Source organism: Knufia obscura (assembly GCF_036327395.1).
Source record: "Knufia obscura strain CCFEE 5817 isolate CBS 148926 chromosome Unknown scaffold_9, whole genome shotgun sequence".
Lineage (NCBI taxonomy): Eukaryota > Fungi > Ascomycota > Eurotiomycetes > Chaetothyriales > Trichomeriaceae > Knufia > Knufia obscura.
In genome coordinates, this window is record NW_027042695.1 from 470,262 (window position 1) to 493,845 (window position 23,584).

The 23,584-nt window shown below is 51.4% G+C and overlaps 9 protein-coding genes across 9 annotated transcripts; 6 read left to right on the forward strand and 3 right to left on the reverse strand.

The window, feature by feature from the left end:
- Nucleotides 1-83: 83 nt before the first annotated feature.
- Nucleotides 84-877, forward strand: PMZ80_007508 (uncharacterized protein; the record flags this gene model as incomplete). Its single annotated transcript, XM_064875916.1, has 4 exons — nucleotides 84-181; nucleotides 416-522; nucleotides 579-745; nucleotides 794-877. The coding sequence occupies 4 exons, from the start codon at nucleotides 84-86 to the stop codon at nucleotides 875-877; spliced, it is 456 nt and encodes a 151-aa protein (XP_064728180.1).
- Nucleotides 878-3,534: 2,657 nt separating this feature from the next.
- Nucleotides 3,535-4,473, forward strand: PMZ80_007509 (uncharacterized protein; the record flags this gene model as incomplete). Its single annotated transcript, XM_064875917.1, has 3 exons — nucleotides 3,535-3,549; nucleotides 3,610-3,827; nucleotides 3,876-4,473. The coding sequence occupies 3 exons, from the start codon at nucleotides 3,535-3,537 to the stop codon at nucleotides 4,471-4,473; spliced, it is 831 nt and encodes a 276-aa protein (XP_064728181.1).
- A 1,512-nt stretch (nucleotides 4,474-5,985) lies between these two features.
- Nucleotides 5,986-8,520, forward strand: PMZ80_007510 (uncharacterized protein; the record flags this gene model as incomplete). The annotated part of the gene is made up of 1 exon (XM_064875918.1): nucleotides 5,986-8,520. The coding sequence occupies one exon, from the start codon at nucleotides 5,986-5,988 to the stop codon at nucleotides 8,518-8,520; it is 2,535 nt and encodes an 844-aa protein (XP_064728182.1).
- A 1,517-nt stretch (nucleotides 8,521-10,037) lies between these two features.
- Nucleotides 10,038-10,397, forward strand: PMZ80_007511 (uncharacterized protein; the record flags this gene model as incomplete). The annotated part of the gene is made up of 2 exons (XM_064875919.1): nucleotides 10,038-10,316; nucleotides 10,365-10,397. 2 exons carry the CDS (start codon nucleotides 10,038-10,040, stop codon nucleotides 10,395-10,397), a joined length of 312 nt encoding a protein of 103 aa, XP_064728183.1.
- An 825-nt stretch (nucleotides 10,398-11,222) lies between these two features.
- On the forward strand, nucleotides 11,223-13,621 carry PMZ80_007512 (uncharacterized protein; the record flags this gene model as incomplete). The annotated part of the gene is made up of 3 exons (XM_064875920.1): nucleotides 11,223-11,308; nucleotides 11,337-11,766; nucleotides 11,816-13,621. The coding sequence occupies 3 exons, from the start codon at nucleotides 11,223-11,225 to the stop codon at nucleotides 13,619-13,621; spliced, it is 2,322 nt and encodes a 773-aa protein (XP_064728184.1).
- A 1,585-nt stretch (nucleotides 13,622-15,206) lies between these two features.
- SCO1 (Cu-binding protein) lies at nucleotides 15,207-16,306 on the reverse strand (the record flags this gene model as incomplete). Its single annotated transcript, XM_064875921.1, has 3 exons — nucleotides 15,207-15,749; nucleotides 15,810-16,019; nucleotides 16,067-16,306. 3 exons carry the CDS (start codon nucleotides 16,304-16,306, stop codon nucleotides 15,207-15,209), a joined length of 993 nt encoding a protein of 330 aa, XP_064728185.1.
- Nucleotides 16,307-16,838: 532 nt separating this feature from the next.
- Nucleotides 16,839-18,720, reverse strand: PMZ80_007514 (uncharacterized protein; the record flags this gene model as incomplete). The annotated part of the gene is made up of 2 exons (XM_064875922.1): nucleotides 16,839-17,223; nucleotides 17,273-18,720. The coding sequence occupies 2 exons, from the start codon at nucleotides 18,718-18,720 to the stop codon at nucleotides 16,839-16,841; spliced, it is 1,833 nt and encodes a 610-aa protein (XP_064728186.1).
- A 969-nt stretch (nucleotides 18,721-19,689) lies between these two features.
- Nucleotides 19,690-20,475, forward strand: PMZ80_007515 (uncharacterized protein; the record flags this gene model as incomplete). The annotated part of the gene is made up of 2 exons (XM_064875923.1): nucleotides 19,690-19,821; nucleotides 19,891-20,475. The coding sequence occupies 2 exons, from the start codon at nucleotides 19,690-19,692 to the stop codon at nucleotides 20,473-20,475; spliced, it is 717 nt and encodes a 238-aa protein (XP_064728187.1).
- A 383-nt stretch (nucleotides 20,476-20,858) lies between these two features.
- PMZ80_007516 (uncharacterized protein) lies at nucleotides 20,859-22,925 on the reverse strand (the record flags this gene model as incomplete). Its single annotated transcript, XM_064875924.1, has 1 exon — nucleotides 20,859-22,925. The coding sequence occupies one exon, from the start codon at nucleotides 22,923-22,925 to the stop codon at nucleotides 20,859-20,861; it is 2,067 nt and encodes a 688-aa protein (XP_064728188.1).
- Nucleotides 22,926-23,584: the final 659 nt, after the last annotated feature.

A 23,584-nucleotide genomic window follows, 5' to 3' on the forward strand; every position in this document is an offset into this window, starting at 1 on the left:
TCGTGCTTGCCTAACTTTCACTGTCATTCCTGCCACAATCAGCCCGTGACTACTACTTTTACTACAATACACATTTCGTCGCGATGCCTCCTCGTAGATCTCGACGCCAGGAAGAGGACGATGATGAAGAAGAGGAAGAGCTGCAAGCACTCCCCAGCGACGATGATGAGGAAGAAGAAGAGTAAGTCGTAACGCTACACTGCGAGCCTTGTATCCAGCACACCTTTCGCTTCACCACATACGAAGTCTTACTTCGCGCTACATTCGGTCTGCCCCAGATCACGTCGCTCCCGCTCAGCGAAATCAGCGCCGCCGATGGCACTTTGCAACTTCAAGCATGCGCAATCCCCGAAACCACCCCATTCAAGCTTCCACCTGACATGTTATACTCTGTGCATGGCTAATACCTACCCAGGTACGAAGAATCTGATGTAGAGGGCGAAGGCGAGGAAGAGGAAGAAGAAGAAGAAGATGAGGAGGAGGCCGAGGCTGAGGCTGAAGAGGAAGAGAAGCAGGAAGAAGGTAAGCTACAGAACCTTTGGGGAATACGCGATACAATGCTGACCTCGCGATTTTAGCTCCCCCAAGCAAGAAGCGAAAGCTCGAAGATGGTGCCGCTGCCTCCGTTAAGAAGACTAAGACCACCGAAGAAGACGCCGATGAGGACGAGGAAGATGAAGATGACGCCGCTGAGGCTCCTGAGGATGAAGAAGATGAACAGGAGCAAGAAGAGGATGAGCCCGCTGTAAGAGACACTGTACTGTCCCTCAAAAGCATTACTGACAAACAGCAGGTCAAAACGAAAGTCATACAAGGTTCTGAGGCGAAAACCTCTGCCGCCGAAGCTAAAGATGAGGCGTACGAAGGAGAGGCTTGATCGCAATAGCCAGAGGCGGGCTGCGGCTCAAGATAGCATGACAACAATCCAAATGCGCTCGAGCAGTCTGCCTATTCTTCACCAGCCAGTGGCTTCATGTATCCTCGACTACCATGTTCGTTGCCCTAACCATTGCAGTCTGGACCAAATAGCCAGGAGAGCATTACCGGCTCTCGCGACGCCAGGTTCTCTTCTGCCATCGACGTGATCGAAGGGAAACACTGGAGTATGTTAGGCTCCTCTCTCAAAGTGGTCACGAAATCGCCCCGTCTCCTGCCTCCTCACAGATTGTCTGCTACACCAGAAGCTGGATAGATCAGGTCGATGAAGTGGACTGCGGGACCACTCAGCAGTGACACCAGCCATTCTCACTCCAGCCTCATAGCGACAAAATCAATCATCCTATCTTCTTTGCTAGGCCAATTCATATCATGTTCCCCTCAGCAAAGGTGGTCCCAGCTCCTCAACCACACCTCGATTTCACTTGGTTTCTGTTGCTTGACCAGCTCCCTCACATCTTTCCCAATCTTTCGAAATCGTGCATCAATTGCTTGACGTACCGTCCAGGGTATGATATTGCCACTCTGATGACCTATTATTAGTATCCGACCTTCGTAAATGCAGCCAGCTTCACTGCAACTACTACCTGACCCTCCCAGTCCATCGATGCACAGAGCAGTGACGTTGACCACATCGACCATGGCCTTTCTCACTCCTAGCGTGGAAACCCTATCACAACTAAGGATAACAGCTTCGAACAAACCCTGAAGCCCTCCTAGTCATGGTACATCTCAAAGCCAACAATCCCAATGCCTCACAAAATCAACGCCAACCATGCGACCACTATATGCACCATCGAATACAAGCTAGCATATAAGAGCGCCGCGAAGCAGCCAATGTCAAGAAACTCACCAGCCTTGGAGTCTGCACAATCGCCCTGTGGGCGGGTGCATCTCAGCGAGTAACCGCTTCCTTCCTCAAGATTCCTGCATCAAGCAAGAAAGGTAATGAAAAAGATGAGATGATCGTGCCGCGACGTGTGAGAGTGCAAGACAGGTGCGACAGGGCAGCTGAGCTCCGTACACCGACAAGTAGAGGTATGTCCGGGTGCAGAGGGTGCAATGCCGTTAAGATACAAAAATAGAAGGTTGTCAAGCGGTAAAACAACAAATAGTGATTGCTATGTGTGTTGGCGGATGGAGAAGCAAGTTGAGACGAGAAAATAGTGATCAGCAGCGTTCGAGGAATGAATAGTTGGGTGTCAGACGCCAAGGAACATCTGCCTGGTCGGGTACCCGGCGAGGTAGGCTTGAACACATTTGCTTGTCCTCAGGAATCACTCAGATGCATTTAGCGGTGTATGGAGCAAGATACACGCCGAGGGCAGTGCACTGGTATGCCGCGGGCGGACGGGTCGTGGCTTGTCTGCGAGCGATCGGATCATGGCTTGTCTCGTATTGGGTGAAGATGTATCGTGACGCATCTTTGTGATTGTTGGTCAGGAGGAATATTGCACTACTCGGATAGAAGACCAGGGTCTGGACGGGTGTTACTGTTGGTACTGCTTGTGGATTTGAGATTGAGGTGTTCCGAGCGAGTTTACCTCTAGGGTCAAGTATTTGTTGGTGTTCCCGGGCTATCATGGTAAGTCAGTCTTCTAGACGCGAAGTTTTGCGGAGGTCGGTCCAGAAGGGGAGTGCTTGATTGTATCAGCAGGATTCGCGGGTGCTTGTTGTTTGTGAAGAACATGTTGATGTTGGCACAGCTTTAGAAGAGGGCAGGTTGGCTGAATATGATTGCGAGAGACGCAGGTTTCGGAGATGTAGAGATGTAGCTCTAGGCTTGGATTGTCAACGACTGATCTGGCTAGGCACACTGTTAGTGTCCCTATGGGTTGAAGCAGCGCTATCCCTTGTCGAGGGGAAGTCCGGTGAAGCTTTTGCAACCAGTAACAGGACATGTATGGCATCCTATCCATTGTGGCTCAATTCCCGGTCCTGAGAGTGCAATGTCATACTTCTGACAGATCTCTACAGCATGAAGGCAGCACCCGTTCCGCTGCAAGTGCCCGAACATGCTGAGATCTGTACTCAGCGACACAAGTTCATCATCCCCGACTGGCGAGGCTTGCTGCCTCGCTAGAATTACATAAGGACATGAGCTACCCATAGAACGCTGTGGTTGCTCTTTCCAAGTACTGCCTTCGACTGCTCAAGACCACTTACTTCAGACGGGTTGCACAACATGAAAGAAATGCTGACATTTGTAGGGTTTGCTCCGTTCACTTGGGTACGGGGTGACAGAGATCTGCTGTGGGCTGCCTGTCAAGGACGATGAACGAGACGATGCTGCGCAAAGGATATTCCAACATGTCTCAGGTTCAATTTGAGGCATAAACTAGCTGCTGTAGTGACAAGCTGTAAAAGAAGTTTGAGTACAAAATGGTGACTCGGTCGCGGCTTCACTCGGCTAGTGTCTGGCAGTGAACACTGCCATCGCACCTTATCAAAACAAACGACGTGTTTCAGCGAGTCGCAACTTCCACACAAACGATCAAAAACACCTTCAAATCTCTCGGCTTCCGACTCGATCTGCACATCGATCGATCAGATCCAGGTTTTTCGAACAGCTCCAGAGCAACAAATTAAAAAGCGACAATGATGTTCCTCATTGTAAGTTTCCACGTCGACGTGGCCCTGCACATACGAAGTGCTCATGCTGACGACGCGCAGTCTCTTGTCTTGACCACTTCGGTCGCCCTTACGGCAGCATTGCCAGTCAGCCTCGACCCTCGAACTGCCGGTCAGAAATTCCTAGCCTCTCAAGCTGCGGCCAACAATCTCCTCGACGGCAAAGGCGCTGGTATCGATGTGCATAAGTATTATAGTGGTGATGGCTCTGCCGACGCAGGTTGGCCTAAAATGTCAGACTGGGTGTCCTTCCAGAATATGTAGGTCGAAGCAATTGAGACCTCAGCCTCTGCCTAACATCGTTCCAGGTTTGACTCCAATGCTGAGATCATGAAGAAGGCCTGCACGAATCTCGATATGCCTCCTGGTTCTGATACCACCAACGAAGAAATTGCATTGATCTGGGATGGGATCCAGAATGCAGCCATCGCCTCGGGTGTCGACCATCGGTTCATCCTAGCCATTATGATGCAAGAATCCAAGGGCTGTGTCCGCGTCTACAAGACCGCCAACGGCAATGGCAATCCCGGCCTCATGCAAGACCACGAAGGAGCCTATAATTGCAACCCGATGTTGAAAGGAGATTATACTCGGATGGTTAAACCATGTCCAGCCGATCAAATCAACGGTATGGTTCAAGATGGTGTTGGTGGGACAACGGTAGGGGCGGGCCTGGCTGAATATCTCAACAATGCGGTCGACACTGGCACCAACGCGGGAACTGCAGATATGAATGACGGTAACGCCCAGGTCTACTACCAGGCTGCTCGTCATTACAACAGTGGAAGTGTAAATTATGCGAACCTCGATATTGGCTTCTCGAGCAACCCTTGCTATGCAATGGATATTGCAAACCGATTGACGGGTTGGTTATCGGCGCCTGCGAGTTGCAATCCGGGCTATTAGGTGTTGTGGGCGTGGCCGATCTTGGATGATTGGTTTTGTGTTCCAGGCCGAATTGCTACAGTATTGTCTTTGGATGTGTTCACTGTTGTCTGTCTACCTTGACGATAGTAAGACAGAACACGCGGTATTTCAATAGAACTTTAGCTGCTTAAGTATGAATGCATTTGCAAATGAGCTGTTAACTAGAACATTCGCTATCGGCTCGTCGACCACCAACAGGGGCCAGTGCTGGCTGAAGTCACTGCAGGGCCATGGCCCGTGAACTGGTTTCGCTCATCCGTGCTTACCTGATTATATGCCCTTTCTATACGAAATGGACTGTTCCCTCCTGTAAACTCTTTCCACGATTCCAGCGAACCACGCCGGCTCCCTCGTCCATTGCTGCTCTGGTCGTGCGGAACCGCGATCTAGGTGTGTCGGTCGGAATGGCGACGCACTCTCGACCTCCTACTGTGGTAGCAGGTCTAGGTTTTTATTCTTATGTTCGGCGTGAAAGCTGCGGCTGTCCACTTCACGGCTCATTCATGCCTGCGAAATGGACAATACAACTTCGAGCAAAGAAACAATGATATTCGAGAACGATTGCGCTGGGTGCGGTCAACCACGGTGCACAACCCAGATGTCAGATGACAAATTCAGCCTTACTGGTTGAGCGACACGGAAGATTGACTAGCTGAACTCCCCTACACCAATAAGCGCTTCGGTAACGAAAAGACTGGGATCGCTTACCCGAAACTAACCCTTAAAGGGCCAAAAGATGATCTTGGAGCGGTGCCAGGAACCGACGGCCTTATCATAGACGCTGTACCGATGGAGTAAGGTATCCATCCTGCTTACGCACAACGCACCAGAACACGTTGACCCCCTGTCGACTTGTCGCTTCAACAGGGTTGGCGGCCCCAGTCCGTCTTTAGTTCGTGCTTCGGGCATGTCTCGACCTCGTTTCTCAAACAAGAGCTGAAGAACGAGTTCTCAGCCCCGAAGATTTCGTTCTTTTGCTATCAATTGGAGCCTCATACAGATTATTGCAAGCAGCCGACTTTCACGTTCGTTTCATCGCAATATCTTTCGTGGCATTACAGTAAGCGGCTTTAACCTTCCCCATCCCACCAGTGAGACCACGTCTCAACACCCATCACTATCGCTTTGACTTACGAAAACTTGATTCGCCGTCGGTCACGGTATTCTTGACATTGGCTAGAACACGACGAGCTCTAGGTATCTGCTTCCTTCCGCTATCGCATTGCTCGTTCTCGAGTTCACTCTCACCGAACACGCGAGCGGCAACACGCTTCGCGATTCGGATTCTGTGCGACAGGATCGCCGCCATCCTCGGTTCGACTGGCGATCATTCAGACTGTTTCAGCACAAACACTTTTCGAGAGACGGCGGAGATTTTGCAGCACTGTCGCGGAAGTTTTCAGGCATGTTCTCTTCTTCACAAATTAGTGGACTACTGGCCTCCAGCCAATCATTTCGGCTGCTGTGGACGTGAGGTTGGCTTCATCGATAATGGATGATCGCAATCATGCGCCACTCAACGGTTTCGAGCCCATACGTGTGGCAGGTGGCACGTTGCCCTACATGTCTCGTCCTAGCTACAGCGCTCATCACAGAAGGCACAGTTCGATACCCGAAGAGATGCTGACTATCGACGAAACAAGAGAGGAAGACTTCGCTGACACACAACCTCTCGCAAAAAGCAGTGTCAATGTTGACACCGTCGAAGTACCACAGGAAGCTAGAAGCCCATCGGTGTTGCGACGGTTGACGACAAGACTTCGAAATGGCGGGTCCAAATATCGCTCGAGGCCCTCACAACGCAACGACTACGCTACGGTCGAGGAGCTAAATGCCGATCATGTGCCCGTTGATCTATCTTCTCTTGAAGGGCTTGGAATCGAGCTCAGGGAGGTATCAAGTCCTGACGCTAGCCGTCAAGACAGTATCGACCGACAAGATACAGCCTACAGAGGAGCCAACGGTGAAGCTCAAAAGCCAGATTTCAATGCCTTCCGCAAGCGAACAAGTCTTGGTTCGGGCATGGTCATTGGAGCAAAGCTGAAACGTGATGCTTCTCTGCTTGATCAGGTGGGTGATCGAGGGAAATCGAAGGGACTGGAAGACAACGTTCGGCGCATGAAAACAGTTCGGCAAGTTGGCAAGAATTTGGCCGAGGAACGAGGTCAAATTGTTGCATATAGCGAGGGTGTGGATTTGAGCTCGCTGGAAGGAATTGGTATTCGACATCGACAAAGTACGACTTTTGACGATATGAGTCTTGATCGCGCAAACACGATGCCAGATACACAAAGCTACTTCTTCCCTTCGGATCCTCAAATACCGAACTGGAAACCATTTTCAATGCGACCACTCTGGATCATAATGCTAACCATTATCGCGTTCGGCTTGGCAGGCTTTCAGGAGGGCCTTTGCCAGATGTCGATCAGCAGGCAGAAACAGGAACCGCCTACTGCTCTTCTTGCTTTCGACACTGTTGATGACGTCTCTACATGGTGGTTCTTCGTGTGGAAATACCTGCCCACGATGATAACTATTGGCTACTCGGTCCTCTTCTCGATCATGGACTTCGATATTCGGAGACTTGAGCCATATTACCAGCTTTCACAGCCGCAAGGTGCACGGGCATCAGCAAGTCTCAATTTAGATCATCTGACGATGTTTCAGTATTTCGTGCCATTTAATGCAGCCAGGTTGGGTCAATGGACGGTCTTTGCCTCTACATTCGCAAACATTATCGCAGCTACCATTGCGCCAGCTCTACAGAATCCATCTGTCAATTTTGAAGCAAATCCAGAATGCAAACCTCTCGATGGCGGCAAAATACAATGTCCGGATGGTTCAGGGATGACCAAATTCTGGGTACTCATTGATCCCATCTGGTCACGGCTGCTCACTACTGCTTATGTGATCGTGGGTCTGATACTGGTCTTCCTCTTCTTTCAACTGCGGCGCAAATCCGGTCTGCAAAGCGACCCGAAGGGCATAGCAGGGATAGCGTCCATGGCAACCAAGTCGCATATCCTTCAAGACTTCAAAGGTCTCGACCTGGCGACTCGAGGGGATATTCATAAGAAGCTGGCGCGAAGGACTTACGTTCTCTACAAATCCTCCATCTGGCAGGGCGAGTTCAACTCCTCTCCCGATAGCCACGAGTTCCAAGACAGCTCACGTCGTCTGCGCTCTCCACATCCTATTATGCTGCAGCTTACCGCTGGTATACCTTTCATCATCATCTTGACCATTTGTCTTGCTTGCGTACCGATTATCAGCTTGACAAAAGCCCGCATCGTTCCGAACACGGTACCGTGGTTGCCAATCTTGGTTGCGACAATACTCAAGCTCGTCTGGAGCACGTTCGAGGCAGATGTTCGCCTCATCGAGCCTTTCTACCAGCTCTCGAAAGGCATGGCGACGCCTCAAAACAGCCTGACGCTCGACTATCAATCCACCGTCTATGGCTGGATGCCAATCCGCGCAGCACTGAACGGCCACTTTCTTGTTGCCCTTGTCGGTTTGAGCTCGGTCTGCCTCGACATACTCTCTGTGACGATCGGTTCATTCAGTGTGGACAGCGGTGTGTTCCTGAAGAAGTTCTCGGGCGATAAGGCTGGAATGGGGCCATCTGCAGAAGATGAGAGCTACATCTCCTTCTGGGCCTCCCTCGTGCTCTCTGTGTCGGTTCTCGCTTTCGTCATCTCAGTCGCGATCCTGGTGTACGCCAGACGCCGCCACCCGTTCCTCCCTCGAGAGCCGAGCACTATCGCGGCGGTGCTGAGCTTTATCTACAGCAGCAAGATGCTTACTGATTTCATCGATACCGAGTCTCTGGACAACAAGGCAATGGAGACGCGACTAAAGAATCTGAACAAGAGGTATGCGCTAGGTTGGTTCCGTGGACGCGATGGGAAGATTCATTGTGCTATTGATGAGGAGGAGATGGTTTCGAAGTATATACATGGGAAGCCGTACAGTGCTGCGGTGTCAGGCCCGTTGACCGAGCATGAGACGTTCTATTACCCTTGATGTTCTAGGTTGATTTGAAATGATGTTATGACATGGTAACGTGGATAGATATTAGTACGCGCCAGCGTGGACATTGGGTTTGCGGATATTTTTGGATGCTGATATGATATGTAGATAGACTTAGTGTAGAGATAGTAATTCGATGATATATGTTGGCCCTTGAACTTCTCACCTCACAAATGTCGGCGATATTCCTCAAATACTGCTCTTATTATTGTTATGCGTCCTAATGGACACGCTCTGAGGGGATCTTCATCAGCCTTTGTGATGATCGTCAATGTGAGCTGCACGATCATCAGGGGTCATTTCCTTGTGTTCTGATCCAGAGGACCACGAACCAACCAAGGGTCGGGATCTTACGTGAAGCCTCTCACGCAAAGGCTTGGGCTGGGAAGCATACTTTTTCTAGATCGACAAACTCTTGGCACCGCAGATTGCATTGCTTGATCGGCACCACTTTGAGCTTCAGATTTTGAGCTTGATGCTCATGCAAGCAAGATCCGAAAGGCAAAAGCGGCTTGCGCAATCACAACTGGTACGATCATGCTTGTTTGCTTGCATGAAGCACGCCAGGCATTCTCGGTCGAAGCCGTTGTCACGCCTATCTTGAACCATCTACATCTACCCCTATCCCGCGCTTCTCGCCAAGAGGATTCGGGTGTTGCACAAGCGCCTTGTATCTGAGACAGCACCCAGACCAGTCTGACTTCATTCCGTAATCGACGAAAATCAAAGCTGCCACTCTACCTTACCATCATCATGGTTCAAACATGACTCCGAAGCTGCCGTTGCGGCTGCGCTTACAAGATTTTCCTCCCCGTTGAGTTGTGCAGATTTTGCTCCATCAGGCATATTTTCACAGCTTCGGCTACCTGACTTTTCCACGAGGATGGATCAGGAGATCCGGGCCCACGGTATGCTGCCGTGCTCAACCTTGCGGGAGAAGCATCTCTTCTGCTTTTCGAGCAGTTATGATGGACAAGGTATGGATACGATAAGCAATTCAATTGTTTCAATCTGAACTGCTCGGTGGATGTCCCGAGCCGACAGGAGACGATGTCTCGACGCCTCTGTTATGGCCAGCTGATCTCACAAAACGACCTCTATCCCAACTCGATGTCTGGTAGTAAGTGATCCTTCCTTCATTTCTCTGGCACACCGTCCAGTTTGTTTTTGGCTCCCGTAGCCGTTCCATTCATTTCTCCAGACCAGGCGTCTTTCGCTGTCCATTCGTTTTCAACATGCATCTTCACGCCGGCCTCATCGTTCTTGCCTCGGCGCTCCAGTTGGGAACCGTCTTTGCGCAGGCCGACTCTTGCCCTACCCAGCTCAAAACATATCAGCCGGCTCAAGCTTACTGCACGATCCGATATCCCCCAGCTCCAGCCACAGTAACTGTCACTGTTGTACCTACAACGAGTGGTGCCCAGAACCCCACTTCCACGGCCAGTGCCTCCCAGATCACATCCGCAGCAGGATCTTCAACCAGCAGCGGTCGCACAGCAACCATCACATCCATGGTCGAGAAGACCGTCACCTCGTGTAACCTACTCGAACTCGCGACCAATTGCAAACCCATCCTTCCGACTGGTCGACCATGGGGCAAGCGCAGCGAGGAAGAGGAGTACTACGCCATGGCCATGGCTGAATACGAGAACGACCTCGAGAAGCGTCAATTCGGTGGTTTCAACTTCAGCAACAACCCAGCGTTCACGTGGCTGAGTGTTCTGGCGAAGGGCTCGGATTCAGTGAAGAGCGTGTGCTCTTGCATCCAGACACCGAGCAAGACTGTTACGGTAAGTTTGTCATGGTTTTGAGCAGGACGATACTGACGATGGAACTAGACTACGGTTACGGCGAAGGCTACTGGTAATTGAGCGGCTGTCCACTGGGTTGTAACACTATGCACCTTTTTACACGGGTGATGATGACTTTGGGCTGGGTACGGATGGCATTTCGGGATGATGGTCAAGGCGCCATATACAGTGGGTAGTCAATGACACGGTCGTTGTGAGGAGCAGGGCTTGTCAAATAGCAGAGCGCGAACGACTTAAGTGGTCACGCTTGAATCTGAACAATTTTGCTATCTGTTGCACCTCGCTAAGTATTTCTAGCTTGAAGATGAGATTCCATACATTGCTCAGGGTGTCAAACAAATGAAGGATCATTCTAGCTTTCAGGCAGCGTAACTCGGTTGCTCCTTTGACATGGATCAGGAAACACGTGATATAGCCGAAGCTCAGTGAATCCGAGGTCGTGGTGATAATAAAACTGCTTGGACTTCATCATCTAGAAGATCGGAGTGGTATACATTCATCTTCACTATTGCTGTTGCCACCACCACGTTGTATGAGTTCTTGTGGCCTAGCATATGGACTTCTTGGGGCCTTCCCGCCTCATGGTTAAAATGTATCAGGCACATTATTGGGCTTCTTACGACATGTGGGCAGTAGCTCTGCCGAGGGCGCAAGTCAAATTCAGCGGTTCAGGTCTCAAGCAAACAAGAATTCAGCGCATGCGCGTCGCGATGACCCACACAAGCCCTGCAAGCTGAATTGATAGCGTGGACAAGAATGGACGGATGAGGAAAGGGGCAAGGACGATGGCAGATGGATCGCGTTTGCGATTGCCCATCTTGACTTTTTGCTGCTGCACGCTCTCGATTGATGACGTAGTGGGCAACAAAGCCCACCAAGTTCACCATGGCCAACGTTGCAGAGCACAGACCGCGCATGCAGGCTGCCGAGCACTGGACAGCAAGCGATGAAGAGCCTGCGGTCAAGAAAATGTTGGTTGTACTACTAATGAATTGGTAGACGTTGCCTCGCCAATCTTTCGCTTCGTTTGGCCTCATTCTCGTCAACGGTTAGGTCAGACCTGAGCAGCATCTTGGTTCCCGAAGCTGTCGCCGACTCAACCAGCGGCAAGATGCCTGACACACCAGGGTATTACTTCCGCGATGGAGGTACTACTCCAGCAAATGAGATCGCAAACCCACACGACGAGTTCAGACAACGCATCTCTAAACCAGTGACTGCCACCAACAAGGCACCGCTTGGTCAAGCGACTTCAACCTCCCACGTCCTAGCAACACAGAACCATGCGGTCCAAGGTGCTGCTCAAAAGGCCGGTAAGGAAGACGGCACCACAAACCTTGGTTGGCAGAAAAATGCTAAGGGTGTAGATACTTTGGTTGGCGGGCTCGACAACGATGACTTATGGATGCTCATCAGGCGTTTCAATAAGGCAGGTTCCCACCAGAGACCATGAGTGGCTGGCTAACGAGAAGGTCTAGCAAACATTCCACGTCAAAGCAATCCCACAAGCACCACCTGGCGGTCTCGACTTGAACATCGCCGATCAGGATGAATTCTCCCCGATCAAGCTCCGAGCCAATATCGAAAGACTGTACATGACCGTCATCGTTAGTCTGATCTCCTTCGGCAAGCACATCGTTCGTCTACGATCATGGCGAGAGCCTCGGAGGACAGCAGGCTTCGCAGCTGTTTATTTCCTCGCCTGGGTCCTCAACCTCATCGTTCCAGCCTCCCTCATCACCATAATCGTCCTCATCTCAGTGCCCGAATCGCGAGAATTCCTGTTCCCACCTGCTCCAATTGCTCTGATTGACAGCAAGACGGGTGGAGTTCAGACACCAAAAGCAGGAGTGCTGGGCAGTCATGATAGCGTAACTGGTGCTCCAGAGAAATACAAAGGTGAAGCGGTCGAGAACGAGGCCTCAAACCTCGTCTCGAGCGTTGCCTCGGTTGCCATCTCTAGTGCTGCCGGTAGACACGATCAGGGCGAGCCAAAGGAGGGCGCAAAGGAAAGCAAGAAGCTGGACAAACACGCTCCCGATCCGACCGGCATGGCCATGGGTCTCGCTGATGCCTCATCTTCTGCATCGGGTGGTGAGCCAAATACTGCACAAGACAAGACCAAGCAACCAATGGAGGACGCCGTGTGGGCTAAAATGAGACCAGCAATGCATGTTGTTGGTGACATGGCTGACGGCTGGGAACGCTTCGCCAACGCTCTTTCACCGGTACCACCTTTTGATGAGAACAAGCGCCTTCAGCTTGCTGCCATCTTTGCCCCATTGCTCCTGCTGTCACTCTTCGTCAAAGCCGCATGGGTCGTCAAAGGAACATATGCTATCAGTGGTCTGATCTTCTTCACCGATCCTCTTCAGCAGCGTGGTATCCAACTTTTGAACGAGAAGATTCCCGACTGGCCCAAGTACCTCGAGCTTAGGAATACCCTGCTCAAGGGCGTACCAACAAATGCACAACTCACCATCACGCTACTTAGAGTTGGAGAAGCTAATCGGGCACCTCTCCCTCCGCCGCCAAGCACAACAGAGCCGCCACCGAATGTACCGGCGAATATCGATAAACACGAGCTCACTGATGCTGGACTGGACGCAAACCACTCAGAGATTGAGGATGCAATCACTGTCGATCGGCCTTCATCATCGGAGGATGGCCCTACTGGCTCGTCACATCCAGACGATGCAGGCGCTTCGCCATCGACGAAGAAGAAGGGCTTCGGAGCGAAGATCATGGGTGCATTCAAGGGCACGACGAAAGCAGGTGTCGAGAGTAAGCTCACAGTAGACTCTGCACGAGCTGCACTGGGATCTGAGCATGCTAAGGCGAAGCTGGGTATCCTGCCAAGCAAAGAAGAGATGAACAAGAAGCCAACCGAAGGACCGGTCGAATTTAAGGGCCGATACAATGGAAAGAAGGGCGCAGTTTACGTCGACTCGAGCGTCAGTCCCGCTACCGCAGACGGTCATCCAGCATCACCTTGTGTCTACTTCAGTACAGATCTCGATGGCAATGAAATCGTTGAGACCACCAAACCCAAACACATACAATGGGCCGTCGCCATTCGCGACATCGCAGAGCTCAAGAAAGTCGGAGGCCTGGGCTGGAAGGGACGAATCCTCGTGGGTTGGGCCACGGACCGAGAAGTCAAAGACAGTCTTCACATCATCGACAAAGCAGGAAACGAATACAAAGCTACCGCGCTGGCCGAGCGAGACGAGCTTTTCAATCGTCTCGTCGCCATGGGTCAGCAAGTCTGGGAAGCTTACTAAAAGATTCCACTTGGCAGCAGTGGACTAATTTGTGTTTCAGGGCACTAACTACTTGCAAGGGTCAGTGTTGTAATGATGGCGCATTAATATTCGACGCGCGAGATCGACAGATGAAAGGAATGCAGTATTTCACGTCGTTACGCGACCAGATGCGGTGACATGACGAAGGAGCGAGGTATGTTATGATGTGATGAATGAGACTGCTCGGGGGTGAAGCAGTGAGCTGAGCTATTGGTAACAGGGCAATGTTGTTATTGTGTATGCAGTGCTGAGCGTATTTTCATCGTTGAATTACATTTACTAGGAGCGCTCCTTCATGCTTTTCCTGGTTCTCAGGACTCGTGATCTCCTGGTCCGAATACCTCATTGGAACACTCGTGACTCGCTATTGCTTGAGGCCACGATCAACTGTATCTCCCTTATCGCCGCTATTGGCCTACTCATAGTCGCAACGCATTTGCTTTTCCTCGACATGGTGTTGTATCCTCGTACGCATCGGCTACTCTTCAACGTCAGGTCCCATTTCATTTTCGCCCATGCGATAATCTGGTTACGAGATCGCCTCTGTTTCCTCCTCGCATCCCCATCATGCATTCTTGCCAGCACCATCGTGCTTGACACGCCAAGCCTTCTGCTCCTTCCTCGGATAGCATCGCTCTTTCCTCGTCATGATTACCGCAGTCGCGCCTCCCTAGCATCACGGTCGCACCTTCCACCTTTAGACTGTCGCGCCTCCATGTTGAGTGCCCCTGGTCGTACCTTCCCCTTCCGCACATCCGTAACTGCCTGATAACAGGCGTCGTACCTTCATGTCCTGTGCAGTCTGGGAATCGCTCTTGCCTCGCGAAACCGGTCGTGCTTGCCCGATAGGGACTTTTACACCTTCCTTGGTTGATGAACTGGGCCACGCCTTCCTTGCTTGATAGACACGGTCGCTCCTTCCTCAGTCACGGTCGTGCCTTCCTTTTGGGATGGCCGCACCTGCCACCTTATTTACCATTGGGCACGATCGTACCCACCTTATGTAAATCGCGGCTTCTCTACCATTTGTGTGCTCTTTACCCTTGTTGAGTCACCGATACGATGGTGCCTTCGCTTCCTGGAAACAGAGTCCGAGTCGTACCTTCCGTTGTGCATCGGTGTGGTCGTGACTGCCTCTGTTTGGCTGGCAGTTGATCGCCACTGCCCGGTCCAGTGAGGTGGTCGATGGGTCGTTGCTTCCTCTGTTGTCGACGCAGTTGCTTCTTCCTGCACATTAGCTCGTCGACCTCAGGTTGCTGTAATCGCGCTTTCTGTCTCTGTGTGTGTGTAAACAGGAGAGGAGAGCTCGTAACTCACTGCATGGTCGCTCATGCTTTCTTGGCACACTGTATCTGGACTTCGTTGCTGACCGGTCAGATCAAGGCATAAATTGTAGAGGACACCAGCAAGACCTATGAGTGGCATTGCATTATATTCGTGACATGATGGGTTCTGCTGTACACTGGTACTACACATCTCACTCTTACATGCACGTGCTCTTGCTTCTGTTCTTGTGTGCTCTTCAGCCGCCTGTCACGTCGCGCTCATCTAATTCCCACCACGCTCACGCCGGCGCACTCACCCTATTCGCCACACCACCTGCCCCAACCTCACTACTCCTCTTCTGCACCGTCTGCCTCACAGCCTCATTCCTAAACCCCAACGGCGTCCGATCAATACTCTTCCCCTCCTTATTCCAATCCTTAATATGCTCCAATATAATCCCCGCCGCACTCTCCGGCGTATCCTGCCGTCCAATACACTCCACGAAGTCTCCCTCCGGATCCATCACATAAAAATAGATAGAATGGTCAACGAGGTAATCTTCCTCGCCGGGTTTGAGGTCTTGTGGGGTACTGAAATACACGCGGTAGACTTTACATGTGTCTTTTATCTGCTGCCAGGTGCCCGTTAGACCTTGGATCTGGGGGTGGAATTCGGAGAGGTAGGAGCGTAGGACGGCGGGGGTGTCGCGGGCGGGATCGACGGAGATGAAGATTGGCTTGAAGGTGTGGGGGGCCTTCTCGTTGAGAATGTCGATTGCGGCGGAGAGTTTGTCGAGTTCGTCGGGGCAGATGTCGGGGCAGTGGGTGAAGCCGAAGTAGATCTGGAATCACACCATCAGTACATGTCCCATAGAGAGGGAGAGGAGGGTGGGTAGACATACAATAGCATATTTCCCCAACAGATCCTTCTCAGTGACTTCCTTCCCATCCAGATCCTGCAATGTAAACGGTCCGCCGACCTTGGGTTTGCCGTAGCCTTTGCTCATTTCGACTACGCGCTTTCGTTCGAGTCGGGCCTTTTCGTATTGGAAGTAGAAGACTAGGGCTGCGCCGGTGCCGATGAAGAGGGCGGCTGAACGGAGTGAGAAGAGCTAATAGGCGTGAGTGTGAGGGACGTACCGCGAAGAGCTATACGTACGCCTGTGCGCTGGTTTGCTTTGGGGTTTGTTACGGCTGGGCGGGAGGGAGATGTTGAGAAGGGGCGGCGGGTTTGGAGGCGGAGACATTGGGGTGAGAGGGGTTGGCGTGGTTGCTGTGATGGTCTTGGTGGTTTTGTGCTGGTTGTGATGGTCCGGGTGGCGGTGACTTTTGGTTGTCGCAGTGCTGTGTTGAGGAGCGCGCTGGCTTGTCGCCGTACTGGCGCTGTGGTGCTTGCCATGTTTGTGATGGATAGATGGCTGTGTAAGATGGTGGCAGTCAGTATCAGACCATCTTGATGGCCATTTCGAGGCTTCGACTTGCGCAGATGAACGGAAGAACTTCGGCTCATCTCGGATGACGAGGACGGTATCAATTATTGCAGGTCATCCACGGAACACATTCATGATATAGTGAAGAGGATCATCTATCAGCCATGATGAATTCATCTCATTTCTAGGTGAATACATGGCTCGAGCCGCAATGGAACACGTGCCTATCAAGTACGACAGAGGGACCACGTATCAGGATGGACGTGGAACTGTTCATACAAGACCAGCTTCTCTTGTTTATCATGGTACTCTATTCATGAAGTCTTTGACTTGTCTGGACGCGAGCAGCTTCTGCGTGACCTATCCTACGGGGCTTTTCTTGGACTGCTTTCACGTCTCGACCCAAATCCTACCTAGATAGCCAAGAAGCCGGAAGTCCTTCCAAAGGTCTGACCAAAAGATAGTTGTTCAACGCCTCTCCAGAGATGCGACCTTAAGCGATTAGCTGCATCGGCCGATGTTCTCCAATGACACGAGTTCGAGCCCATGAAAATCATAATCGATTTTACCAAGGACACGGTCCTCTTCGCAAGCATCCTCTTCGGGAACGATACATAACAAAAATGGTGTCAGTGCATCATTATCCCCTAGTTCGAATGCCTCTTGTGTCTGCGCCACGATCAGTGCTTTTGAATGGTCGTCAAGAAGGATCGTTCCTCGGTAAGCGTCCCCAGTGTCGTCGAACATGGCATCGACGAAGTCCGAATCAAGATCCAGGTGAGACAAATCGATGTGAAGAAACTCGTCGCATTTACCGCGTAGACTGATCTGTAGGCCTTCAACGGCTCCGAATTGATTGGCGCACGCCAACAGCGCCAGCAGCTCCCTGCCCAGAGATGTCCCAGTGTTTTCTTTCGCAGCTGAGCCTTGTGCACGTCTCCTGCAAGAGAAGCTGTATAATCATGTCTGCTCTATCTCGAGCTGCCTGGAATAATGCATTGCGCACGTTGGTGTGATAACAGAGCTTGTGATCCCATTCTGGTTTGATCCATGTCTCCATGCTAGATTTGTGCGCTTGATAAAAGCGGATGGCTCTTTCCTTGTGCTTCCAATTGTTCGGAGCACGAATTACCCTGTGCGGCATAGGAGGCAATGAGAAGAGGACGGATCGAGATGCACATAGATGCTGGCACCACTCCAATGAGCAGGCATGTTCGTCGTCATCCACGTCATGTTCATCGTGTGCATTGTCGTCTTCCGCAAGATGATTCTCGTCCGACACCTGAGCACCATCATCATTATTGTCGTCTTGATCGTCGTCGGCTATATCGTCGTTTTCATCGTCATCATCGTCGCTGTTATGGCTGCCCCATGTTGAGCTCGGGATACCTCGACAAGTAACACTGATGGTGTATAGTCCTGTGCAATCAAAACCGTGGCCGTCGGTTGAGAAGAAACTGCCTACTATAGGATGAGCGCCAGGATTTGCAACGAGTTTAGTATATCTACCCCGATTCAGAGGGCGTGCAAAATCATTTGCTGACCAATTGGAGAGCCAAGTCGAGACTACCTTTCCCGCAGCCTTGCATAACATCGGGATCGTGCACCACCTAGCCTTCCCATACTGACGGCAGATCAATTCGCGTTCCCAGCCTCTCAGAAAAGGTATGCTTGCCTTAGCCACACTATCCTCGAGTGGTAAGATCGAAGGATCTGAAAGGACATTTGGCAAAGAGAGCCAGGGCATGCTGCAAACAGGGGAATAATTGCAGAACACGGTCATCACCATATCATTCCTCAACCTTTTCTGATGACCTAACATGCTGAATATGCGCTTCGACGTCAGTGGTAGAAATGGGTTGAGTGATTCCCATGTTATTATCTCCAAAACTTCGGCAGGAAGGTCTTCCAGAGTGGCACATGGTGCTTCCCTCTGCTGTTGGCGGTGACCTAGAGGTTGGTGGTCGAGGTCAGCAGTCGTTCCTTGTTTGTGGCTTCTGCCGTTTTCGTGCTCAGAGTTGCTTGTCGTTACAGGCTGCGAACCTTCAAGTTGTCCTTCCATATCCTCATCGAGCTCTACTCCGTTCAGAGTTGCATATCGCATCTGGCGTTTCGGGGAGGCTGGTGATGTGTCGATCGGATCATCTGCGATGTTCCTCTTGTGCTTGCGTGTGTTCAATTCGTGGGTGTGGTCGACTTGACTTAGCGCAACTACCAATGAGGCCGGGTCGTACGCTGGAGATTCGGGCCTTGCATGCCCGTTCGAATGGATGCTAGACGTGTGCTTCGGGCCCTCAAAAGGTACGTGCATTGAAGGCTGGCCTGTAGTTGTCCCGTCATCTCCTTCTATGTGCTTTGACTTTCCGTGTAGCCTCCGATCCATATTTGACCGCGTCGCAAAGCCGTGTCCTTGCGATATCAGCAGACTATATCCAAGATCAAAATAAGTGTACGATACGAGATACGTGTTTGTAAAGTAATGGTGAGGGACGAATACCAAAAGAGATCGCATAGCATGGTGACATATGACTACCCACGTTACTGCTTATATGGGCAAGAGTTGGCAATACACTTGCCTCGCACTTTTCAACAACGGAGTTCATGTAACCAGACGCACGAAAAGAAAGACTGAGCTCGAGACGCGCCTGCCAGAAGTGTCGCGCATAGCGAATCTGGGAGGTAGCTGCACGTCCGAACCAGTCATATCAGATATTCTGGCCAGGTCATAGAGACGACCGCCTTTGTCAGGACCGCATTCAGTTTCTGGCAGCATGGCCGAAAATTGCTAGCAACATACAAAGAAAAGCACAGTAAGAGAGCACCAGTGAAGAAGACACTGGCAGACAGAAAGACGCTCTTTGTTTTGACACAAACTCGACAGAGGATCACGTGAGACCGCGACAAATTCGTTGCAAGATCGTCGTTCACCCTTCGAGTCGTCTCAAGCTCATCAATACGATTGATCCAAGTTCCATTGAATCCGAGAAACTCATGCAAAGCGCGCGTGTTCTGCAATACTAAAGATTGCAAAAGACATCTCTCAAATAAAGCTGGCAGACACGTCGTCGGCTGTGGATCCACGATCCTCCTGAATCGTGATCGCCCCTTGGGCCCCTGCTAGCACATCTACTATTCAATCTGATCTTGTTTCATCAGGGGACGGCGTTCTAGTCCTGCACCATGAAACCTGACACGAACATGTTCCCGAAATCGCGGCGCAGAATGGATAACTTGATAGTTTGACGCGCCTGAGGTAGACCTTGACTCTCATTCTCCTCGTGCACACGCCTTTTCCCACTTCTACCCCTTGTTCGTCCCAGTCCACAACGTTCATCCAGTGCCATCTCCCACCATGCACCCAACCAGCTACCTCGCGCTTGCCAGCGCCCTCACTCTAGCAACAGCACAAACACCCTCCGTCACCCGCATCTTCCTCCCCCTCGCTGCCGACGATCAAATCCTCGTCGCCTCCGTAATCGACCAGGTATGTCTTCCTTCACCCCCATCCCCTCCCATCCCACCCCAAAGCCGCAGCTAACAAACACACCCCCAGAACCCAGATGCAAAAACCCTAGCAATCACCTGCCCCCCCGACATCGACAGCAACGACTGCGGCTTCCCCGAACCCATCACCGTCACCGTCGGCCCAAGTACATACCACCAGAGTCCCACGGGGTACTACGAAGCCTACGGCGAATTCGACTGCAAGATCACAGGAACAACTGAGGCTGCGTGTGCGGCTACCGTGGGTGCATATGAGGAGGGCGATATTGATAGTGAGGGGAGTATCACGGGGACTGCGTTGAGTAGCAGGAGTACGAGTACGGTTGTGACGGGGACGGATCTGCTGTTTGTGGATGTGACTATTACTGCGGGGGCGGTTGCGGAGGAGACGGGGAGTACGTCTGCGAGTGGGACGGGGATTGTGTCGCAAGGTGGAAGCGGGAGTACGAGTGGATTTGCAAGTGTGACTGCGAGTGGGTCGGCGACGCAGTCCGAGAGTGCTGGGAGCTCGAGCTCAAGTGCTAGCTCCGCGGCGGCGGCAACGGCGTCAGGGAATGTGGCTGCGGGAGTGCTGGAAGTTGGTGTTGCAGGCCTGGTTGCTGGAATGATGGGACTGCCAATGTTACTGTTGTGAACTGTTACTGGAGCGCGGTCTGCCTGTTTATGCTAGGGCATGAATCGTGCAATGTGTAGAAGAACGTTATGCTAGCAGATGTCTATGTAGTTTTGTGTAACAGTGTTGCATTTCTTCAAATCTTGTGTAACAGTTCAAGCACAGCGGATCGGCGTGAACATAGTCATCAGATTTCATGAGTCGCTAAAGTATTTCAAGTAGCCCACAATTATCATCTCGACCGTCCTGCATGGATCGAATGCTTCAGCATTAGTACAGGTCGGTACTCGTCCTTGCTTCTGAATGACCTGGGTTTCCCACAGTCACAGTTCTCCCTGCTTGCTCAATATCGCTTGCTGTTTTCTAGCAAGACTTCCCTCGAGCTCAGGCGACACGTCAGATGCCTAATCGTCAAAAAGCATTTCACCATTCAGCAACTTCTCAACACCCAACCAGTCTTTATACTCCTTGTACTCCCGCTGCAACGTGTATAGTCTCTCCATCTTGTTGAAGGTCTTCTTACTTGCTTCGGCCAGAACATACTTATTCATCATCTCGAACGCTTCTGCTCTTTGTCGTGCCTCTTCTCGTGCCTTGCGCTCATTGATGCGGCTGATACCGCTAGAAGGAGATAGGTCACGTTCGAAGCTGTGTTTGGATGGCTGCTGTCTGTCTAGCTTGCTTCTGCTGCCAAGTGTGTGAGTTAATTCTGCTTCTAAGATACCCTCGCCAGAATCGTCTACGAGTTCGTCCAGCAGCTCGGCGTGCGGTGGATCTTCCATCCCATTCTCTGTGTCATTCGCAGTGTCTTCTCTCCTCAGGAGGGCCCATTTCATCAAGTGGAGAGCCGATAAATTCTGGCTGTCATCGTCAGCGGCATTTGCAAGGGCCACGACAAGATCTCGCAACTGTTCATCAACCAGTACCAGACCTGGCTTGGGTCGACGCCGATCACGTCGGCGTCGGTGAACGTAAGGCCCGGTGAGCGAATTTGCAAGAGCCCGGACTACGCCAAACTGGTTTGCACAAGCAAGCAGCGCGATCAACCATTGCCCAGATGTAGTCATGGCATCTTCTTGGTCATCACACCAGCCACCCGCACAAGAACGGCAGTCCTGACGGAGCAATAGTTCACCGATGTCCTCCCGGCCGTCCGCAAAGGCCTTCGAGATCTCTTCCTTGATATGCCGATGGTAACATAACTCCTTATCCCAGCCTGAGTTAACCTCAATCCATGATCTGACGTGCTTGTTCTGATAGAAGAGTAGTGCAGATTCCTTGATGTCGTCGTTGGGGGCTAGTACGACGTGGCGTGGCGTCTTCGGCAGTGCAAACTGGGCCTGTCTACGGCCTGCACCGCAACGACCAGGACAAAAGTCGTTGTTCTGAACTGACGTTGATGAGCCCTTGCTCGCACACAACACAGAAAGCTGGTACAGTCTTGAGACACGTATCAAATGTACCCTATCTCGCAGGATCAATGCTCCGTTCAGAGGATGATTGGCGGTGTCGTGCTTCAGCAGGCGGTATTTGCGCAGATTGTCTCCTTCGAAATGTGAATCCTCAAAATTGTGATTGAGCCATGCTGCAACAACAGGTCCGGCGCATGACTTGAGTAAGTCAATGGTACACCACTTCGCTTCGCCGTATTGTTCCCGTAGATCATGCCGATCCATGCTTGTCAAGAATGGGGTGACGCACTTCGACAAAGGATGACGAAGCGGCAGAAGCGATAAATCACAGAGGACATTCTCGTCTTCGTCAGCAGTATCAGATGATTGTGCATCGAGTGCAGCACGATGGGAAGCACTGTCGTTGGTGGAAGCTGGCGCCCACTCGCAGAAGACCACCATTACCATGTCTGACCTCATCTTTCTTTGGTGGCCGAGCTTCGAGAATATGGTTTTCGACGTCAGAGGTAGAAAGGGGTTTAGAGATTGCCAGGTGATCATCTCGAGTAATTCAGTAGGTAGATCTTCGAGAGTGGCGGTACATGAATGTAATGGACCATGGACTTTGCTTCTTGAGTGGTGTTCGTCAGCAGTAACAGGATTTCCTCCTTCGGCGGTGGCTGCAGGAGTTCTAGATTTCGACGCTTCTGGCACATTGAAGCTATAGCGGTTGTAAAGGTCGGGCTTGAACTTGAGTCGCAACGTGCGCTTCGCGGGAAACAGAGCTGCGATTTCGTCCTCCACTTGTCGCTTCCGCTTGCCGAGGGCTCTGTCATCTCGCTGCAGTAGTCGTGGTAGCGCAACAGCCGACGGTGCTGCATCAGCTTTGCGATAGCTTAGTGTTATGAAGCTGATTGTATCCGGTTGTTGTGTTCGAGGTTTTAGGACTTGCGTTGAAGGTGTTGCATATTTGAGAACGATCTTCTTTCTTGGGCGTCCTTCAGGTGTAACTTCTTCCTCGTCACCATCGGCGCGCTTTCTTTTTCCAAGATGAGACATGCTGGGCGTGCCTGGAGCCATGACGAAAAGCGCTGATATGATACGAGTGGGTCAGGTGGACAGAAGTAAGAAGAAGGGTCGACAGTTAGTGGGGATGGGGAGCAGAGGGGCAAGTACAAAAAGTAGCAGTCGGTGGGTAGAAGCAAGACTTATGCTGTTCGCCTTCGTGATATCGCTCACGTGAAAAGGCGTTTGTCTTGCACATTGTGAAACTCACACTGCCAGACACTGCAGAAGCGAGTGTCTATGGCAGTCAACGTACACTAGGTAGGCAAGATGCGGTATGGCGCCCACGGGCGAAGATACTGCGCTCTGAGGAAATGCAAGCGCTTGTCATGATATATTCAGTGTCCTCAACAAAACTGATAATAACACTTCCAAGTGAACATCAGAAACCAAACACTAGTACGCGTCTCAGTCGCGCTGATCACATGCTCAGACTGCGCGATAGGATGACTAAGCCGCCGCGCCATCCTCGTGCTGGGAGTTCAAAGTTGACCTGGCTTCGAAGTTTGGAAGATCAGGCGACGCGACACCGAATTCGTGAGCATCTGTAGAACTGTCAGTTCGATTTCAAGGTTGGCGTTAGTGCCTCTATTGCGATATCTTCTTACGAGGCACTGGCGTGCTCGAAGAAGTCTTCCACATAACCAGCCTTGTAGACTTAGAGCATATACAGA